This window comes from Danio rerio, chromosome 9 (genome assembly GCF_052040795.2).
Source record: "Danio rerio strain M-AB ecotype USA chromosome 9, GRCz13ab, whole genome shotgun sequence".
Classification (NCBI taxonomy): domain Eukaryota; kingdom Metazoa; phylum Chordata; class Actinopteri; order Cypriniformes; family Danionidae; genus Danio; species Danio rerio.
The window spans coordinates 34,455,001-34,472,594 of NC_141029.1; the positions used below are offsets into that span (position 1 = coordinate 34,455,001).

Here is a 17,594-nt window from a genome sequence, read left to right on the forward strand (position 1 = left end):
AATTTGTTTGCATTATTGATCCACTTATATTTATTTCTTGAAAGTCTTTGTGGTTCAAAATAACAATATTCACATGTTTTGAATAAATCTTTATTTGAGTTTCACTGAAAACAAAAGGTTTGGAACGGCACGAGGGTGAATAAGTAGATGACAAAATAAAACTTTGGGGGTTAACTGATAATTTACTTAAATGTTGAGGGAAATAAGTAATGTTTTAATAAACAATACTAATAATGACTGTCTGATGAAGAGGCGAGGGGCTCAAACAGTACACACTTTGTGTCAACCTTTTTAATTTAATAAATTTGTATTTTTGGAGCTTTGGTGTTGCTGCCTTTGATAAATATTTTATAAATAATACTAATATACAATAATTAATGAATACAATAATATGAAAATAAATAAATACAATCATACACAAATATGTTTAAATTTGTTTTTACACATTTAAGCATTGTTTCGGGACTATTTTAATTTGAAATAATTTTTTTTTTAACACAGCACATTATCCCACAAAAGTTTAACTTTTCCAAGACAGGTTTGAATATAAACGACATTAGGTTGGGCTGGACTTGGCTTGGATCTAATATTCTCTTATGGGTTGAGAACTATTTGATTAACCTTAACCTCCACTACACTGTAAACCCCGCTGTTGTCGTTACTAAAGAATTGATCTAATATTATCTGACATTACTTAAAATACCAAGTTTTGACATCAAAATTTAAACAGGTGTGTTTAACTACCTCATTAGGCAGCAAAAAACAACAACTTGTAATTAATATTTAAAGTTCTCTGAACTTAACATTTTAATTTCTTTAAACGATTTACCATGTCTCTGTTTAAGATTATTGGATGCACTTGGAATTCGTACTTGATAACTGTGCGGATTGGTTGATATTATATGACACAAGGTGATCATTTTGCTTGTGATGCTGAATTTTACTGAAGCGCAGCAGGACAGAGGCACTACCTGAACCCATCTGACGAAAGAGAAAAGTTAATTAGTAAGTAGATATTTAAACGTTTATATACATTTTTTAAAATTTTTTACAATTTTACAATTGATATACATGCAGGGGTGACACAGTGGTAAAGTGGCTAGCGCTGTTGCCTCACAGCAAGATGATTGGGGAATTTAGTAAGCTAATTTGTCCATATAGTGTATGTGTGTATGTCCTGGTCCTACAGGTTGGGGGTTAAGCATTGGGCTAACCACCCACCTTGTAAAAATTAGATGTTATAAAACACCGACATGGTGCGGCTAAATATCAATGACTCTGGGAGTATGTAAAGAATATACAAGCTGAAAATTTTTTAAGTTTAGTCCATAAACCATTTTTTATCTGTACTTAAACATTTAAATTATCAGTAATTACATTGTAAAACCCCAAAAGTTAAGGTAACTCAAACCATTTGAGGAAACTGATTGTAACAAACCATTTGAGTTAAAAAACTAATCTATATGAGTACTGTGAACTTACTCTTTAAGTTGAAGTAATGAGGTATTTAATTGACTCATTACCTTCAACACTGAATTCCAAACTCCTTTCAAATGAGTAGAATAAACTTTCAGTCAATTTTGAGTTAACTACACTCGTTTCAGTTGATAAAGTTGACTGTTGGGTTTTACAGTGAAGACACCACATTTGATCAACTTAATTAAGTTGTCAATTTTCCATTACTAAAAACGAACTGAGGAAATTACTTTCCTCAAATCATTTGAGCAGTCTTAACTTATTACGGTTTACAGTGTAGAAGCATGATTTGAACTAAGGACTAAGTTCTGAGAATAACAGCCAATCACACTCCTTTCTGTTTTAATGAAAAAAAAATAAATATAAAACAGAAGCATTTACATTAGTTACTACTCAAAATATGTGTTGAGCGCATTTTAAATTCTGTGTTCTTGCAAATTCTCACAAAAAAAAAAAGCTCAGTAAGTTACAGATTTAACTTGAAGCTTCAATCATTATAATATGAGACTTTGTGAATGTGCAAAAGACATGCTGGCATAGCCTAGCGCTTTCCAGGTAATTAAAGAAAAACTGATGTTAAAAAACTAATGAAAAACTGTATTGCTGATGGTTCATCTCTAAAAAAAAAAAATGTATCATTATTATTTGTTGTGTAGTTTAAAACTTTGCAGACATTACATATTCACAAACAGTTGTATTACTGCATGACAGGTAATATTAGAAAGTGCACAATAGGGGCACTTTAAATTATACTCAAGTTAAATAAGCTTGCAGATCAAGGTCAGAATAAACACTGGCAGTGGCATCTACTGAGGGTGGTAATTTTTTTTTTCCAAGAACCACACTGTGCTATTAAAAATGAATTAGCTGAATCTATTATGCCCTCCGCTCTATTTATTTCCAGATGTCGCAATCATTGTCAAGATGCGCAGAACATGTAAACTGGACCCTGCGCTCATTGCATTATTAACCATCTTCCAAACACTGCACACGTCCGTAAACACATTTCAACACGCACTTCTCGTGAGCATGTGCAGCCAGCGCACATCCCTTGTGCAAATGTATATATTCAACACATCCGACTGCAGGACATGAACATGACCAAAAACTAAAAACAACAACAATAAGAGTGTGCCACGAATAGATACAAAACACATCCACACACAAACTCTCAAACAAAACTATTTCCCATGGTCTTAAGAGGGACCGACTGAAGCTGTGAAAACTAAACAATGCTAATCACATTACTATCCACTAAATGAGACCCAGACATTGCCCAGCTCTCCTCTCTCTTTGTAAAATTTTTTTTTTTTTTTTTTGTGCTTCAGGCTGTTTGTGTCATCTGAAGAGCTCCAGCTGCTCAATCACACACAGACATGCCAATGGATCACTTACCTTCATCCAGACACTGTATTTCTATGCCACTGCTGCCACTAAAGCCTGATTGAACGAGTTAGTTTTGGACAGAAACTGCTTTTACAAATTAGCAAGGCCTCCAATGTTTCTTTTAGTCCAGTGTTTGTGTTTTGACTAGAGATAACAAGACATTCTGTGTGACCCGTTCCACTGTTTTCTTCCCCTATTGGCTGATTACTCTTCGTGTAGGAGCTTATCAGTGTCAGAATCTAGGCGGATGGATTTGTGAGGCCTTTGGTGCTAGATAATAAAATAGTCTTCATTGAGTTAGAAATGAATTAATGACTTTAAATTTGTTCTTAACTATAATGTAAAATGACAATTATATGTCAATATATACAATCGATATATATATAGAAGACACTTCTAAATGGCTTAAAGTGACATTTAAAGGCTTAACTAGGTTAATTAGGTTAACTAGGCAGGTCAGGGTAATAAGGCAAGTTCTTGTATAATGATAGTTTGTTCGGTAGACTATTATAAAAAAAGGGGCTAATGATTTTGACCATAAAATGTTTTTCAAAAAATAAAAAACTTATTTTAGTCTAGCCGAAAACAAAAAACAAAAAAGTGTTTCTCCAGAAGAAGAAAAAACTATTAGACAAAAAAAATTATTCATACTGTGAAAATTTCCTGAATCTGTTAAAGATCATTTGAGACATATAATTGAGGCAAATAATTCTGACTTCAACTGTATATATATATTTGTTTTTCTACAATGATGTCTCTAGTACATAGTTTTATTATCTCTTGGGAGAGGCCTGTGTCATTTCTGGTATATAAAAAAACTTGCTGGTTGAAGTCTGAATTTGCTACAGGTATGAATGTCTCTGATTATCAAACAAATCTAAATATTAGTAAAAGACAGCACAAGTAAACACATCAATTGTCATTTATAAAGAATTTACAAAGCATAAATAGTCCTCACTTTAGATTAGGTCATGGAAATGCATGAAGTTAGTGCATTATAATATACTTAATATAATAAAGCATTTATTAACATACAGAGTAACTGTTATGTGCCTGAATAATAAGATATTTCAATGTTAATTTGAATAATTTATTAATCATTTACTTACACTAAATGATCTTAAAAATCACCAACATCTCCTAAATAACTGGTTTGTAAATAATGCAATATTTAATTTAGTAGTGAAAAATTAATCATTAACTAGGTATGACAATACAATCATTACACACATTATATGTGCTTAAGTCACCAACACAGCATTTGTAACTGTAGTTATAAATTGCTTACTAATGTCTATTAATGTAGAGGTAATGCATAACAAATGATAAATTAACTATTTGCTAGTGCTTAATAAATGATTCATAGTGTGCAGTCATTATAGTGTTACATTTTGAAGGACAATGGCAAAGAATAATGACTTAAACTTGGAAATATTTAGAATTTTTGTCCTTAAAGGAATGGTTTATTCAAAAACTAAAATTACCTCATCATTTATTCCCCCTCATGTGGTTTCAAACCTTTAAGATTGTCTTTCTTCTGCTGAAAAGAAAAGAAGATATTTTGAAAAAATGCTGGGACACATCAACTTCTATAGTAGAAAAAAAGAAATTCAATGAGTGCCATTTACCAGCATTTCAAAATATCTTCTTTTGTGTTCAACAGAAGAAAGGAACTTAAATAGGTGAATGAAGGGTGAGTAAATGATGGCAGAATTAAAACTTTTGGGTGAACTATCCCTTTAAATAGAATTAAATATGTTTATATAAGAACAGTCTATACATGCAGATTATAATTGAGCAGTTTTATCATTCTTGTATGTTTCAGGAACAGTGTGAACATTTTAACAGATGCTGTTTTTGTCATGCAAAAATGCTTTAAACACTAAATGGTACGCACATAAAAAGACAAAAATAGCCTCAGTGTACACCATCAGTGTTTTTTTTTTACATTTATTTTGCTGTCAAGTGCAAGCGAATGCTTAGAATATTTAAATACTGTGAAATCAGGCGAAAAACAGTACTCGACAAGAATAAATAGTATGGATTACTGTGACTGGTTACTGTTCACTACTTTTATTCATGCTATTTGATGCATTGTATTATTAGAGAGAATTGAAATATTGCATACAATATTTAATGAAAACATTGTGTCAAATCTTGAAAGATATTACTTTATTTCAGATTATTTTGGGTGCCCTCCGGTACATCAGGGCTTTTGAAAACCACATCAAAAGGTCTCAACCCTGATGCTGACTCTAGTATTTACAGTGAACTTCTATTCACTGATTTCCAGGACTCTTTTTTTCTGTTTTAAGGTATTTGTAACATGTATTCCCTAGACAGAGAATTGAGAGGCAATTCAGACAGATGAAGACAATTTGTGTGATTGTGCCACACCCCCCTTCAGATCTGTCCTCCTTCTTCTAGACTGTGTTTACATTACTGCTTTTGCTTTGATTTTGAGAAACGTTTCACTGTTTTGTCTCACTGTGCAATGCTGAATATATGCTCACCACAAACATCTTGAGTCCTCAGATGCTTCCCACTTTGAGCAGTAGCTTCAATTAGAACTGAACTGAGAGGCTCTTAATATATTTGAATTAATTGAATTAGGTGTAGGTGGAATGTCAGTGAGTTTACTCCATTCGCATGTTCAGCGCTGAACAGACAGCTCACTGCAAGCAGTCTGAATAAAGCCAAGAGCTCTGTTCCAATAAAAAGGCGGTTAAATGTATTCCTATTTACAGTATGAGTTAGCATCATACAGAGACTGTGGTAATGTCATTAATGAATCATTTTTAACTTGGAAAGACTCTGTTCCTTGTCATTTTCCTCCCCCAGTACAAACCATTGTTCCCATTGCCACATTAAAATTCCTCCTCCCAGTGCTGGGCTTTCATGTGGTCGGCTGGTGGCTTGGCTAAAGCTTATGTGTATCCATCCATCCACACTCGCACACACATACTCAACCTCACACACAGTCTGAAAATGTTCTCTCGAACAAACTCGGCTAGTTTACAGTAATCACCCAAAAATGTAAAAACAATTCTGTTGTCATTTCAAAGATATGACAAACTGTGCAACAAAAGTTTTTAAATTATTTTAAAAAGAAGAAATAAATGCATGACTGACAGACAGAAAAAAATATGTCAGAATTGAAACTTTTGGGTGAACTATTCATTTTAAAGTGTTTTATTTCAACTGTGTGAACAGCGACCCCCTCTAGCCCATGTTGTTCTGCTGGCTTTAACAAACATGAACCTTCAGCATGCATTGGGGCAGCTTGCTGGATGAAAATCAGCACCTCCAAGTCCGAAGCCATAGTGCTCCACTGTAAAAAGGTGGTTTGCCATCTCCAGGTTGAAGAAAAGTCCTTCCCCCAGGGGGAAGAGTTCAAGTATGTTGGGGTTGTGTTCATGAGTGAGGGAAGAATAGAACATGAGATTGACAGGTGGATTGGTGCAGCGGCAGCAGTAATGCGGTCGATGTACTAATCTGTTGTGGTAAAGAAGGAGCAGAGGGGAAAGGTAACGCTCTCGATTTACCGGTCAATTTATGTTCCTACTCTTACCTACAGTATGGTTATACAAGTGGCCGAAACGAGTTTTCTGCGCAGAGTGGCAGGGCGCACCCTTATAGATAGGGTGAGGAGCTATGTCACCTGGGAAGAGCTCGGAGTAGAGCCGCTGCTCCTCCACATCGAGAGAAGTTGAGGTGAGGTGGCTCAGGCCAGTCGCTCAGGTGTTTCAGATGCCTCCTGGACGCTCTACCTAGGGATGTGTTCCAGGCATGTCCGACTGAGAGGAGGCCTCGGGGAAGACCCAGAACATGCTGGAGAGACTATGTCTCTCGGCTGGTCTGGAAAACCCTCTAGAGGAAGTTTTTGGGGAGAGGGAAGTCAGGGGTTCTCTCCTAAGACTGCTGCCCCTGCGACCTGGCCCCGGATAAGAGGACGAAAATGAATGAATAAATGAATGTGTGAAAAGCTGACCTTTTGCGACATAATTCTGGTGAATCACAAAGCTTCTAAAAACATATCTACATCTACAAGGCCAGACAGAATCTGTGAACTTTTTAAATATTACAGTTTATTGTGATAATATGCAGTAATATTACATCATATACCAATAATAATATAGGTTTGGCACTGATTTAAGCAAGGTGATAAGCATATGGATTCTATAAGCAAGAATTAAAAATATGGATAAATTTAACTTATTTTTAAAAGGTTTTACCACAGTGTGAATGTTTGTGTGGGGAATTCATGGCTGTCAGATATAGAGGTGAAGACCCCTAGCAACAACAATGCTGAAACGGTCTTGCTTCTGATTGGCTGTTTGGTGTGTCATATAGCAGATGGAAAGCTTACCTGCTTTAGTCATAAAAATCAAAATGAACTAAGATCTTTCAAATGCACATAATACTCAAACGCTACAGAATAGTTCACCCAAAAGCAAAGAAATTATTAACTCACCCTCAGGTTTTACTAAGATGCAGCGTTTACTTCAGTGCTGCTTTTTTGTTGTTTTGCAATCTGCTTTGATTATGCTACTAAATTCTCCATGGAAAAAGAGCATGCCGATTTGGAACAACACAAGGTAGATGATGTCAGAACATTTTTGGGTGACTCTCCCATAAAGTAAGGCAAATATTCATTACATCATCCTCACAATACTTAATAAGAGTTAACTGTCATTGCTCAAAAAATGTGAAGAGACTTTTCTGTTTTTATCAGGCAGCAGTGCGTATTTTGATCAAACTGCCCTAGTTCGACCGGCAGTGGCTGCATGTCAAACGTGGCAGAACAACAATGCGCTCGTGCTGTAATCCGTCACCACTGTTAATTGTCTGAAGCCTTAAAGTACAGGTCTGTCCATATGATTCTATAAAAGTACTCAGACCCTTATAATTGAAATAAACAATATCTCCCAGTTAATTACTGGTCAGGCTAATTAAAGAAAGGCAGCGGTGCTGGGAGAGGAGCTTAAATATACCACTACGAGAGAGCTATGCAGGACACAATTCAAACAGGGAGAAAATAGATGGGACTCTGTGTAATTTTGGTTGTGAACCGCAGAGGAAAAAATGTATAATTTAGGCCAGAAATTATTCATTTAACATAAACGCTTGCTTTAAAAACAAAAAGTATTCATTTGAGAGGAGAGTTCTCTCTCCCTCGTTCTGTCGCTCGTTTTAGGAATAAACTGAAGTCAGTGCAGTTTTTCGTAATGAGACAATGTTGTTAGTGTGTGTGAGCGTATGTTTCATGTTTCTTTTAGTATTTGGCCTCTTCTGATGGCTGTGATGGTGTGTGGGCTATATTGAGTCTAAATGGTCCTGTCCTGTCCTCCTCTGTGTGTTTTTGATATTTTTTTGTGACCGTGTAGAGGTGACCTCTCATGTTTCGGTGTCTGGGACTTCCTCAAAGATGTGGCGCCATTGTGTGGGCCAGACAGGACTATTTTTTTGTTTTGTTTTTGCCTTTGCAATCGTAATGCCGCTTCTATCAATTTGCATACTTGTTTAATTTTATAGCACATAACAGTATTTTTGGAGGCTACACGAATGGCTTAAGGAGTTGCTGTGTGGGTAACATATTCATCCTGTTTTTGGCTCTTCAAAGGAATCGCTAAAGGGCGCTTAGGGTGAATTTAAAGACGTGCTGTTGACCTACGAGTGACTCATGTTTTTTTTCTGTTTTTGTTACTATAAAAAAGAAAGGATGCTCATTTTGCATTATTCTTGATGAATAACAAGCTGCAGTCACACACAAACACAACCACGCAGTATTTAATTTTAAAAACTAAAATCACTACAAAAACATACTGTATATAGCTAACATTTTATTGACTTAAATTATCTTTTAAATGCAGGCTTTTAAATGTGGCCTTAAAGTTTTTTTTAAAGTTTTTTTTTCAAAATTAGTTTTTAAAACACTTGCAAAAATGCTGCAGCATCAAATAAATATGTTTAATGTTTTCATTAACATTTATTTAGAGTATTCATATATGTATTTTTTCTGTATGTTCCGTGACATAGCACATATAAAATACTGAATTGTCCACGTCTGCATCACAGGGCACTAAAGAAACAATTAATTTTGACACCCCTAATATAAATCTATGCAATAACAAATCAAGAACTGACAGCTCATTACTCACATTTTATACAGTAATTAACTGTTTCAAACTACTAAAAATGTCAACAAAAGTCATATTTAAACTTAAAAAAAAAAAAATCAAATAAAACTGATCGAGTAGTAAGGTCTAATTATATATTTCAAAAGCATAATAACATTTATTTTATTTAGAATTTACTTTAGTTTTGGTGACTTTTTGTAACTTAAATAAAATAAAAAAGATTTTACAAGCAACTAGCTAAAGTAAAGCTTATAAATAACTACTAAAGTAAAAGTTACTAAAGATACTAGCAGCTAGCTAAAGTAAAGTTTATAAGTGCACCTTATTTTATTTTACATCTATCGCTTACATTTTTATTCACTATAATATCCCTCCATCAAATCCGACCAGATGTACAGTACAGAAAGTGACCTGTGAACACAACCGCCAAATGCCAAATGGTGAACCTATGAAGTAAATTGTGATGTCTTTTGTTACCATGGATCAACATGAAGTAATGACTGTTTTAAATTGTCTTCATATTTTACAAAGTACAAGTAAACTCTGGATCTTCTGGGAGATGACAATCATGTGTACAACAATAAAGTGCAGCATTATATTGCTTCCTTGGCCCACATTCTCATAAACATTCTCCCTATACACACACAAACACACACAGCAAATGGACGCACACTATGCGAGTACAAAGACCTCGAGCAGACACAAATATGCATTCCCACAAAGTTACCACATACACACAAATACAGTTCACACGCATCTTTCGGTGACGTGAAAGTACCGCATTCTTTGCCTCGCTATTTCCTTTGTTCTCGTTTAATGAGATTTTCAGACTGTCTGTGATTCGGTTATGTAGAACAAATGTCCTTCCTCCTCAGTGTTCTCAGACACATAAGCCCAAAACAGTATATCCTCCTGTCAACATCTCCACAGACAACCCTCCTCTAGCAAAGGCTGCCTCTACATTAGCTCCAAGCTGGACGGGAATGGAGTGCCACTGTATTGCTTTTTGCATACTGTGTGTGCAGTGTGTTCTGTATACTGTCTAAAGGCCCATTCACACCAAGCACAATAACTATAACAGTAACAGTACAGATTTAGTTCTAAAAAATATGAATCATTCTAATTAGGACTGCACAATTTATTGTTTGAGCATCGATATCACAATGTGTGTATCCACAATAGTCACATCGCAGGATTATATTATTTATTAAATATTGAAGATGAAGACATTATTAAATATTATCATTTTTAAATCATTTATACAACTATAACCATATTATATCATGTTTTTTTTGCTTTAGGAATGTGCAGACAGATTTAAAATTAAATCAAAATACAATTTAAAAGTTCCTCATAAAACTTCTGAATCATCACGGTGTAAATGTAATGTGAAGTTGCATGTTTTTTTAACCTGAAAATGCAGGTGTGAGTAAATGTGAGGGCAGTGTTGAACTCACCATGAGCCTGGGCTGCAGAACTGTGAGAGTAGCCGAGGGCGAGGAGAGCAGTCTCCACCAGTTGAGTGAAGAGGATGTCCTTCCTGACCAGCACAAACTCAGCATGTTCCTCTCGGCTCTCTCCATCGGAAATCATCCCTCCATCCATCTGCTCCACCACGCAGAAGACAGGAATCATCAAACCTGCAAGAGAGCACGAAGATGGAAATCATTAGCTAACAGAGAAGACCAAAAATGTATTAATATCTGCTGGAAAAGATATACAGTATGTACACAATACACAAATATTTTAGAAAAAGTCATTGATGTAATTCACCTAAAAGTAAATTTTACTTTCCTAGATTTGTTCATTTACTCCCAGTGGGCAGATTGACTTACTCCTGATGAAATATCCCCAGTCACTCCATTAATATATATTCAGTACAAAAATTATAGAAAAAAACCTAAAAATCTCTCTCACAGCTGATTTCTAAATCAAGCGTAGCATTATTTGTATAAGCTGCCACGTGCTGTTCACCAGAAAAGCCTGTTCATTAGAACTCATTAATGATTAATAGGATCATCATTTGCATGTGAATAAGCTGGCCAGGGTCAATGGTTTGTCCCAGGTTTCACAGCCCATGCAAATAGTCAACATGGACGAACCGTCCAGATTGTTTATCAAACCAGCCATCAAACCAGCTCCAATACACTCCATTAAAATTATCATTTTTTATGATGCCTCCCTCAGCTTTGTCAGGGCAGCTGAGCTGATATCTCCTCAAGTCAACGGCCTGCGTGCTAACGGCAGGGTCACTTAATAAAATTAGTTGCACAAGCCTGCAACGGATATGCAAACTTTTTTCGACTTCAGTGTGTTTGAGGTTATGGCTCATTGCGCTGTAACTTAACACATTATTTTAGTAGTGTTGACTTTGTTAACATTTTAGTTAAAAATGTTTATGATTAACCTGTCAAATATGTTGGCAAGTGATTCAGTGGGTACAGAGTTCCCGTGTTTTAATGGGATGTTGAGATGCATAGTCATTCACGGTTTGTTGAGAAATAGTACGAGATACCTAATGACGCCTGAAAAAAACACACACACACACATCCCACCCAAGCTTCCTGTGGTTAAAGGGATAGTACACCCAAAAAGTCATATTAGTTTTTATGAACACAAAGGAAGATATACTAAAGAATGTTGGAAAAAGCAGCCATTGGTGGATTTTGATGGGAACTATTTTCCAACATTCTTCAGAATATCTTCTTTTGTGTTTAACATTCAGAAATTTCATTAAAGTTTAGAAGTGCTTGAGTATGAGTAAATAGTGAGGGATTTTTCATTTTTGGGTGAGCTATCCCTTTAATCCAGGCCTAACTTAACCCACAGTATCTGTGCTGGCCTTTTCAATTTCCGTGAAGTGCTCAAAAGCCTTCTGGACTATTAATTAATACCCCACTGAAATTATAGGCTGAAAGCATTAGGCAAAATCCCAGTTGTACTAATAAAAGTGGAGTAGTACAAAACTCCCTCTCCTAATTTATACACGCACACACACGCACACACGGCCATACAAATACATATACATTTGCGCGGTGCTCCCAGAGCCCCTTGGTTTAATCAGTCAATTCCTATATTTCTATTTCCTTTCCATTAATCACCCTGGCTTCCATTTCAGAATGCTCTTATGGAGTGAATTACAGGCCAGGGGCCAGTGCCAATTCAAGTAAGTGAATTTCCCCCAACAGGGAAATATAACTGTCAACACACAGCAGCTCCCAGCAGTCCCTCTCCCTCTCTCTCTCTCCTTGACTTGCTCCCATGGGCTCATCCCTGTACTCTGTTTGAGCAAGGTTTCAACGTAAGATAATAGCAAGTCTCTGTCTACATCATTTTAGTGTGTGTGAGTGTTTAATTGCCCTGTATCAGTTTGTGTCTGTTTAATTTTGTGTTGTAATATGCATCAACCCCATATTCTAGACTTGCACATGAATACTGAATGTATGCATGTCATTTATTTGTATTATTTATGCTAGTTGTAGGATAAACTGTTACCATAATAATGAAATACTACTTTATAGTACAGTATATAAAAGTGTGATGTTTAATAAAATTACAATAATTAAAGTGGAAATGCAGATGTAGTGTTTACTAAACATTTGAAATGAGCATGTTTGTTGTTTGGCAGAAAGAAATATACTCAAATTCAATTGAGAAGCAAAACTGTTAGATAATAATAATAATAATAATAATAATAATAATAATAATAATAATACATTATAAACATTCATTCATTCATTTTCTTTTCAGCTTAGCCCTATTATTAATCTGGGGTCGCCACAGCGGAATGAACCGCCAACTTATTCAGCATGTTTTACACAGCGGATCTTTCCTTCAAAACTTTGTATTAAAAACTATCTGGATGGGTATTTTTTTATTATGTCTATCAATATAACCCAGTTTATTGTTCATTGCCTACAAAATTGATATATAATTAGCTTGAGATATTCAATTGCAAATGTAAAATAGCATGTAATTAGATTACATGGGGCTGGTGTTGAGCTTCAGATAACAACAACCACAAAAATAACAACAACAACAAGAACAATAATAATAATAATAATAATAATAATAATAATAATAATAATAATAAACTTCATAAAATAAATCTTGAATGCATATTAGTATTATTTTTTTATTTTTTATTCTACCTTCAGAACATTTGTATTAAATCTTTCTGGATGGGTATTTTTTTTTATTACTTATATCAATATTACCCAGATTATTGTTCATTCCCTACAAAGTTTATGTATAATTAGTTTGAGACATACAATTGCAAAATGTAAAATAGCATGAAATTAGATAATGTGGGGCTACTGTTGAGCTCCAGATAATAATAATAATAATAATAATAATAATAATAATAATAATAATAATAATAATAATAATAATAATAATAATAATGATGATAATAATAATAATAATGATGATAAATGGGGTGTCACTAGCCAATCTGAAGACTGTGTACACCAGGCAGCTAAAGAGAATTACAATTTCAGTTTTAAGTGATGCTGCTCATCACCTACATTCAGAGTTTCAGCTCCTTCTTTCTGGATGCAGGTTTTTAGTATCAAGCTGCACACCTAAATAACACAAACTTTGCAAAATTTACTATTTTTTTATTATTAATATTATGAATATTATTATTTTTAAGATTATTATTATTATTATTATGTCTTTTGCTGGTTAAAATGCTACTACTGTTCTGATCATTTATAAAGTATTTTAGATGAAATTGTTTGATAAATGATTCAATTTAAATGTGCATGAAGTTTTGTTAGTCCTCTAGGTGACGCTAGCAGTGCAGAAACTATACCTGTACATATTTGCATGACGTTTTAATTCAAGTTTAATTACATTTTCTAAAATCAGTACAAATGTCTTCACAAGTAAATTCGTTGTGATATACTTTAGCTGGACAACTGAAAAAAAGAAATACTGATTAGTAAAACGAGAGCCCGGCTACTTTCCCACTCTACCTGTTCCAGACAATTCTCAGTAAAAGAGTTTATTGACATAGATATTCAGTCAAATCCAATTGGCTTCAGAGGTGTAAATGATACTCATACGATCATGAACAAACACACAGTATGCATTGTTAAGGTCTTGGCCCTTAAAAAATATCTAATCTATGTCTGATATGATTGGCTACACACAGTGCTAGCTGTCAAGGTGAATTACAGCTTGACCCTGATGACATTTTGGTTCAGTGCATAACATTAGAGATCATATAGTGTGAGTGACGATATAATATAACACTTCAAGTTGTGTGTTGTTGAACACAAACTGATTTCCGAAGGGAAAGTTGGTGACTGCTTTATTATTAGAACTTCACACATAACTTTATGTAGGTCTTTAACTTGACTATAAAAAAATCTGAGTGTTTATTTTGGCAAATTGTCTGTAGCTTGGGTGTTTTATTTAAATTTTTGTATTTTTGTTTATACTTATTCTATTAAATTATATAGTGAAACCTTAATATTTCCTAACTTTTAGACCTAACATTTGATGTAGAAAATTGAACAAAGTGACTTTAATTGATATTTTAGTATTTTCAAACTGTGCTTTCTGGGATAGTCATGTAAATTAGAGTTCAAAAATCTGGCAACACTTTTATTTTTACAAACTTTCTGCGACATATAAAGCAGTAACATCAGTATCCTGCAGAATGGTACAATGTTGTACCAAAGAAGGTACAAACCCTTGTCACTGGGGAAGCACCTTTTTATGAGACAAAATTGTACTTTAAAACAAAGAAACACATTTGTACCATTGCAGTTTGTACCTTTAAGGACATGATTTGTACCATCAGAAACCAAAATGTACCTTTGGTTTTGAAAACCTGCAGATACAATCTTGTACCTTCATCAAAGTACAAATCTGATGCATAAAGGTACCACCACATTGACAAGATACTTTGTACCTCAACAGTGTCAAAAACATTTACTTAAAATGCCTTAAATGTTTAGTTTACAATACCTACTGTATAGTTTTAAGTTTTTCCAGTTGTTTTGTATTATAGAATCTAAAAATGAATGTTTATAAGTGTGTTCAAACATATGCTTTTAAATAGTGATTCTTGATGTAATATGGAAATTATTTATAAAATCACTTTGCCTTTCTAGTAATATTTATTTTCACAGATATTGTAATAAAGAAGGAGTTGATCAACACTTTTGTACCTTTTATATGAGAGCAATTGTGTACCATAATTTTAGTTCAAGGCACAGAACAGTATTATAAGAGGTCTTTCTGTATCATATGAGGTACAACTTTTACAAAGGTACAAAACTATTACTTAAGGAACATTGTTCTTTTGCAACAGTCTTTGCTGAATAAAATGTATTTAATTTAAAAAATGTATAATTTATTAATATTCTACAATTACTAATACTTACAATCATATTTTAAAATATTTATCTTTATAATAATATAATTAAAAAAGATCTATATACGCACGCACACACACACATACACAGTGCTAAGCATACAATTGAAATCAGAATTATTAAATCCCCTTTGAAATATTTTTCTTTTTAAAATATTTCCCAAATTATGTTTAGCAGAGCAAGGAAATTTTCAGAGTACGTCTGATAATATTTTTTCTTCTGGAGAAAGTCTTATTTGTTTTATTTCGGCTAGAATAAAAGCAGTTTTAAATAAATAAAAAGAAACATTTTAAAGTAAAAAATTATAAGCCCCTTTAAGCTATATATTTTCCTACAGAACAAACCATCATTACACAATAACTTGCCTAATTGTCCTATCCTGCCTAGTTAACCACATTAGCCTAGTTAAGCCTTTAAATGTTACTTTAAATTGTACAAAAGTGTCTTGAAAAATATCTAGTCAAATATTATTTACTGTCATCATGACAAAGATAAAATAAATCAGTTATAAGAAATGGGTTACTAAAACTATTATGTTTAGAAATGTGTTGAAAAAATCTTCTCTCCATCAAACAGAAATTGGTGAAAAAAACATGGTGCTAAGAAGGCGTGCTTATAATTCTAATAAATCTGACTTCAACTGTATATATATATATATATATATATATATATATATATATATATATATATATATATATATATATATATATATATATATATATACATATATATATATATATATATATATATATATATATATATATATATATATATATATATATATATATATATACATATATATATATACATACATACTGTATGTAATATACAATTTACATATTTTATAACAGGGGTCACCAACCCTGTTCCTAGAGAGCTACCTTCCGGCACATTTCAGTTGCAACCCTGACCAAACACACCTGTTTGTAATTATCAAGTGCTGCTTTAGGTACTATTAATTGGTTCAGGTGTGTTTGATCAGGGTTGGGACTGAAATCTGCAAGAAGGAAGCTCTCCAGGAACTGGGTTGGTAACCCCTGTTTTATAATATCAATTTTATAACAATTTTATTTATACAAGACAATTTAGCAGACAGGTTTTTGCGATGCTTTTTCAAATAATAAAAAGCAGAAACAAATAAATATTTGTTGATAATGTGGTCCTAATAACTTTGCCTTTTCTTTGAAATTAAAATGCTTATCATGTTTGACTTTTTTGTAAAATATTGATGCTGGAATAAAAAAGTTCTTTTCCACCATATGTGCCAACTTCCTGTGCGCAAAAACATATTTAAAAGCCAATCAATAATCACAGCTGTGCCACATCAATGTACAGTAGGTGGCAATTCGTTAGCATCACTGTAATCAATATGACCCTCTTTCAGACACACACAAATGTTACAGCAGTCAATAACTGACCAAGGGGAATAAATCAGGTTTATACAGCACTACTTAATTCACTGATACTATAGTAGCTCCTGGGAGCTGATCTACAGCGGTGTATGGGATCTAACCGATCTGCATCACGCTCTGTAGATGGCTCTTTTAAAATTGAGAAGCAGGCTAAATTGTGCTCATTTTTTATTTTATAACGAATACTCTCATGAATTAAAAAGCATTATAATTGTTGAAGTAGTGCTAATGTGGGAGACACGAGTGTGAAATTTGCCTGCTATTATTACAATTATTTACTACAGCTCATGGCGCCAATGCTAAGGCTGTGGGTTTGATCCTCAGACAAGGCAAAAACTGCTAAGATGTGTATGTCATATAAATGCCATATAAGATGCTTTGGATAAAAGCTTCTGTCAAATGTATACATTTCGCCAGCTTACCATTAATAAAAGTTAAAAAGGTTTGAATTATGTATTTTCTGTTGCGCATGACTATAAGTTGCACAGAGTCAAAACTGTTTAGTTGAGAAGAAAAAAACACAAAAAAATCGCATTTGGTATACATGTCAAATTTCATTCAGAAATGATGTAAATGTGCTACCAATGGGCTAAAAAATGTTAGCAAACACAACAAATGTAATTACAGTTTTTCTCCGCCGCTTTGGTGCATTTCTCACAACACTATTTACATTTGCACAACAGTTCATGCATTTCTCAAAACAATTAAGTCATTTGAGCACATCACAGTAGCAGTTTCTCATTCCTTCCAACAAATTGCAAATGCTTTTGGACATGCATCAATTGCTTTCA

The 17,594-nt window shown here is 33.7% G+C and overlaps 1 protein-coding gene across 5 annotated transcripts in view; it reads right to left on the reverse strand.

Annotated features, from left to right (window-relative positions):
- Nucleotides 1-17,594, reverse strand: part of satb2 (SATB homeobox 2) — an 81,215-nt gene that overhangs the window by 28,820 nt on the left and 34,801 nt on the right. For all 5 annotated transcript variants that reach the window (XM_087266776.1, XM_087266779.1, XM_087266778.1 and 2 more), the window contains one exon: nt 10,460-10,642. In XM_087266776.1, the coding sequence (XP_087122902.1) occupies nt 10,460-10,642 (183 nt within the window). The remainder of the gene's footprint in view (nt 1-10,459; nt 10,643-17,594) is intronic.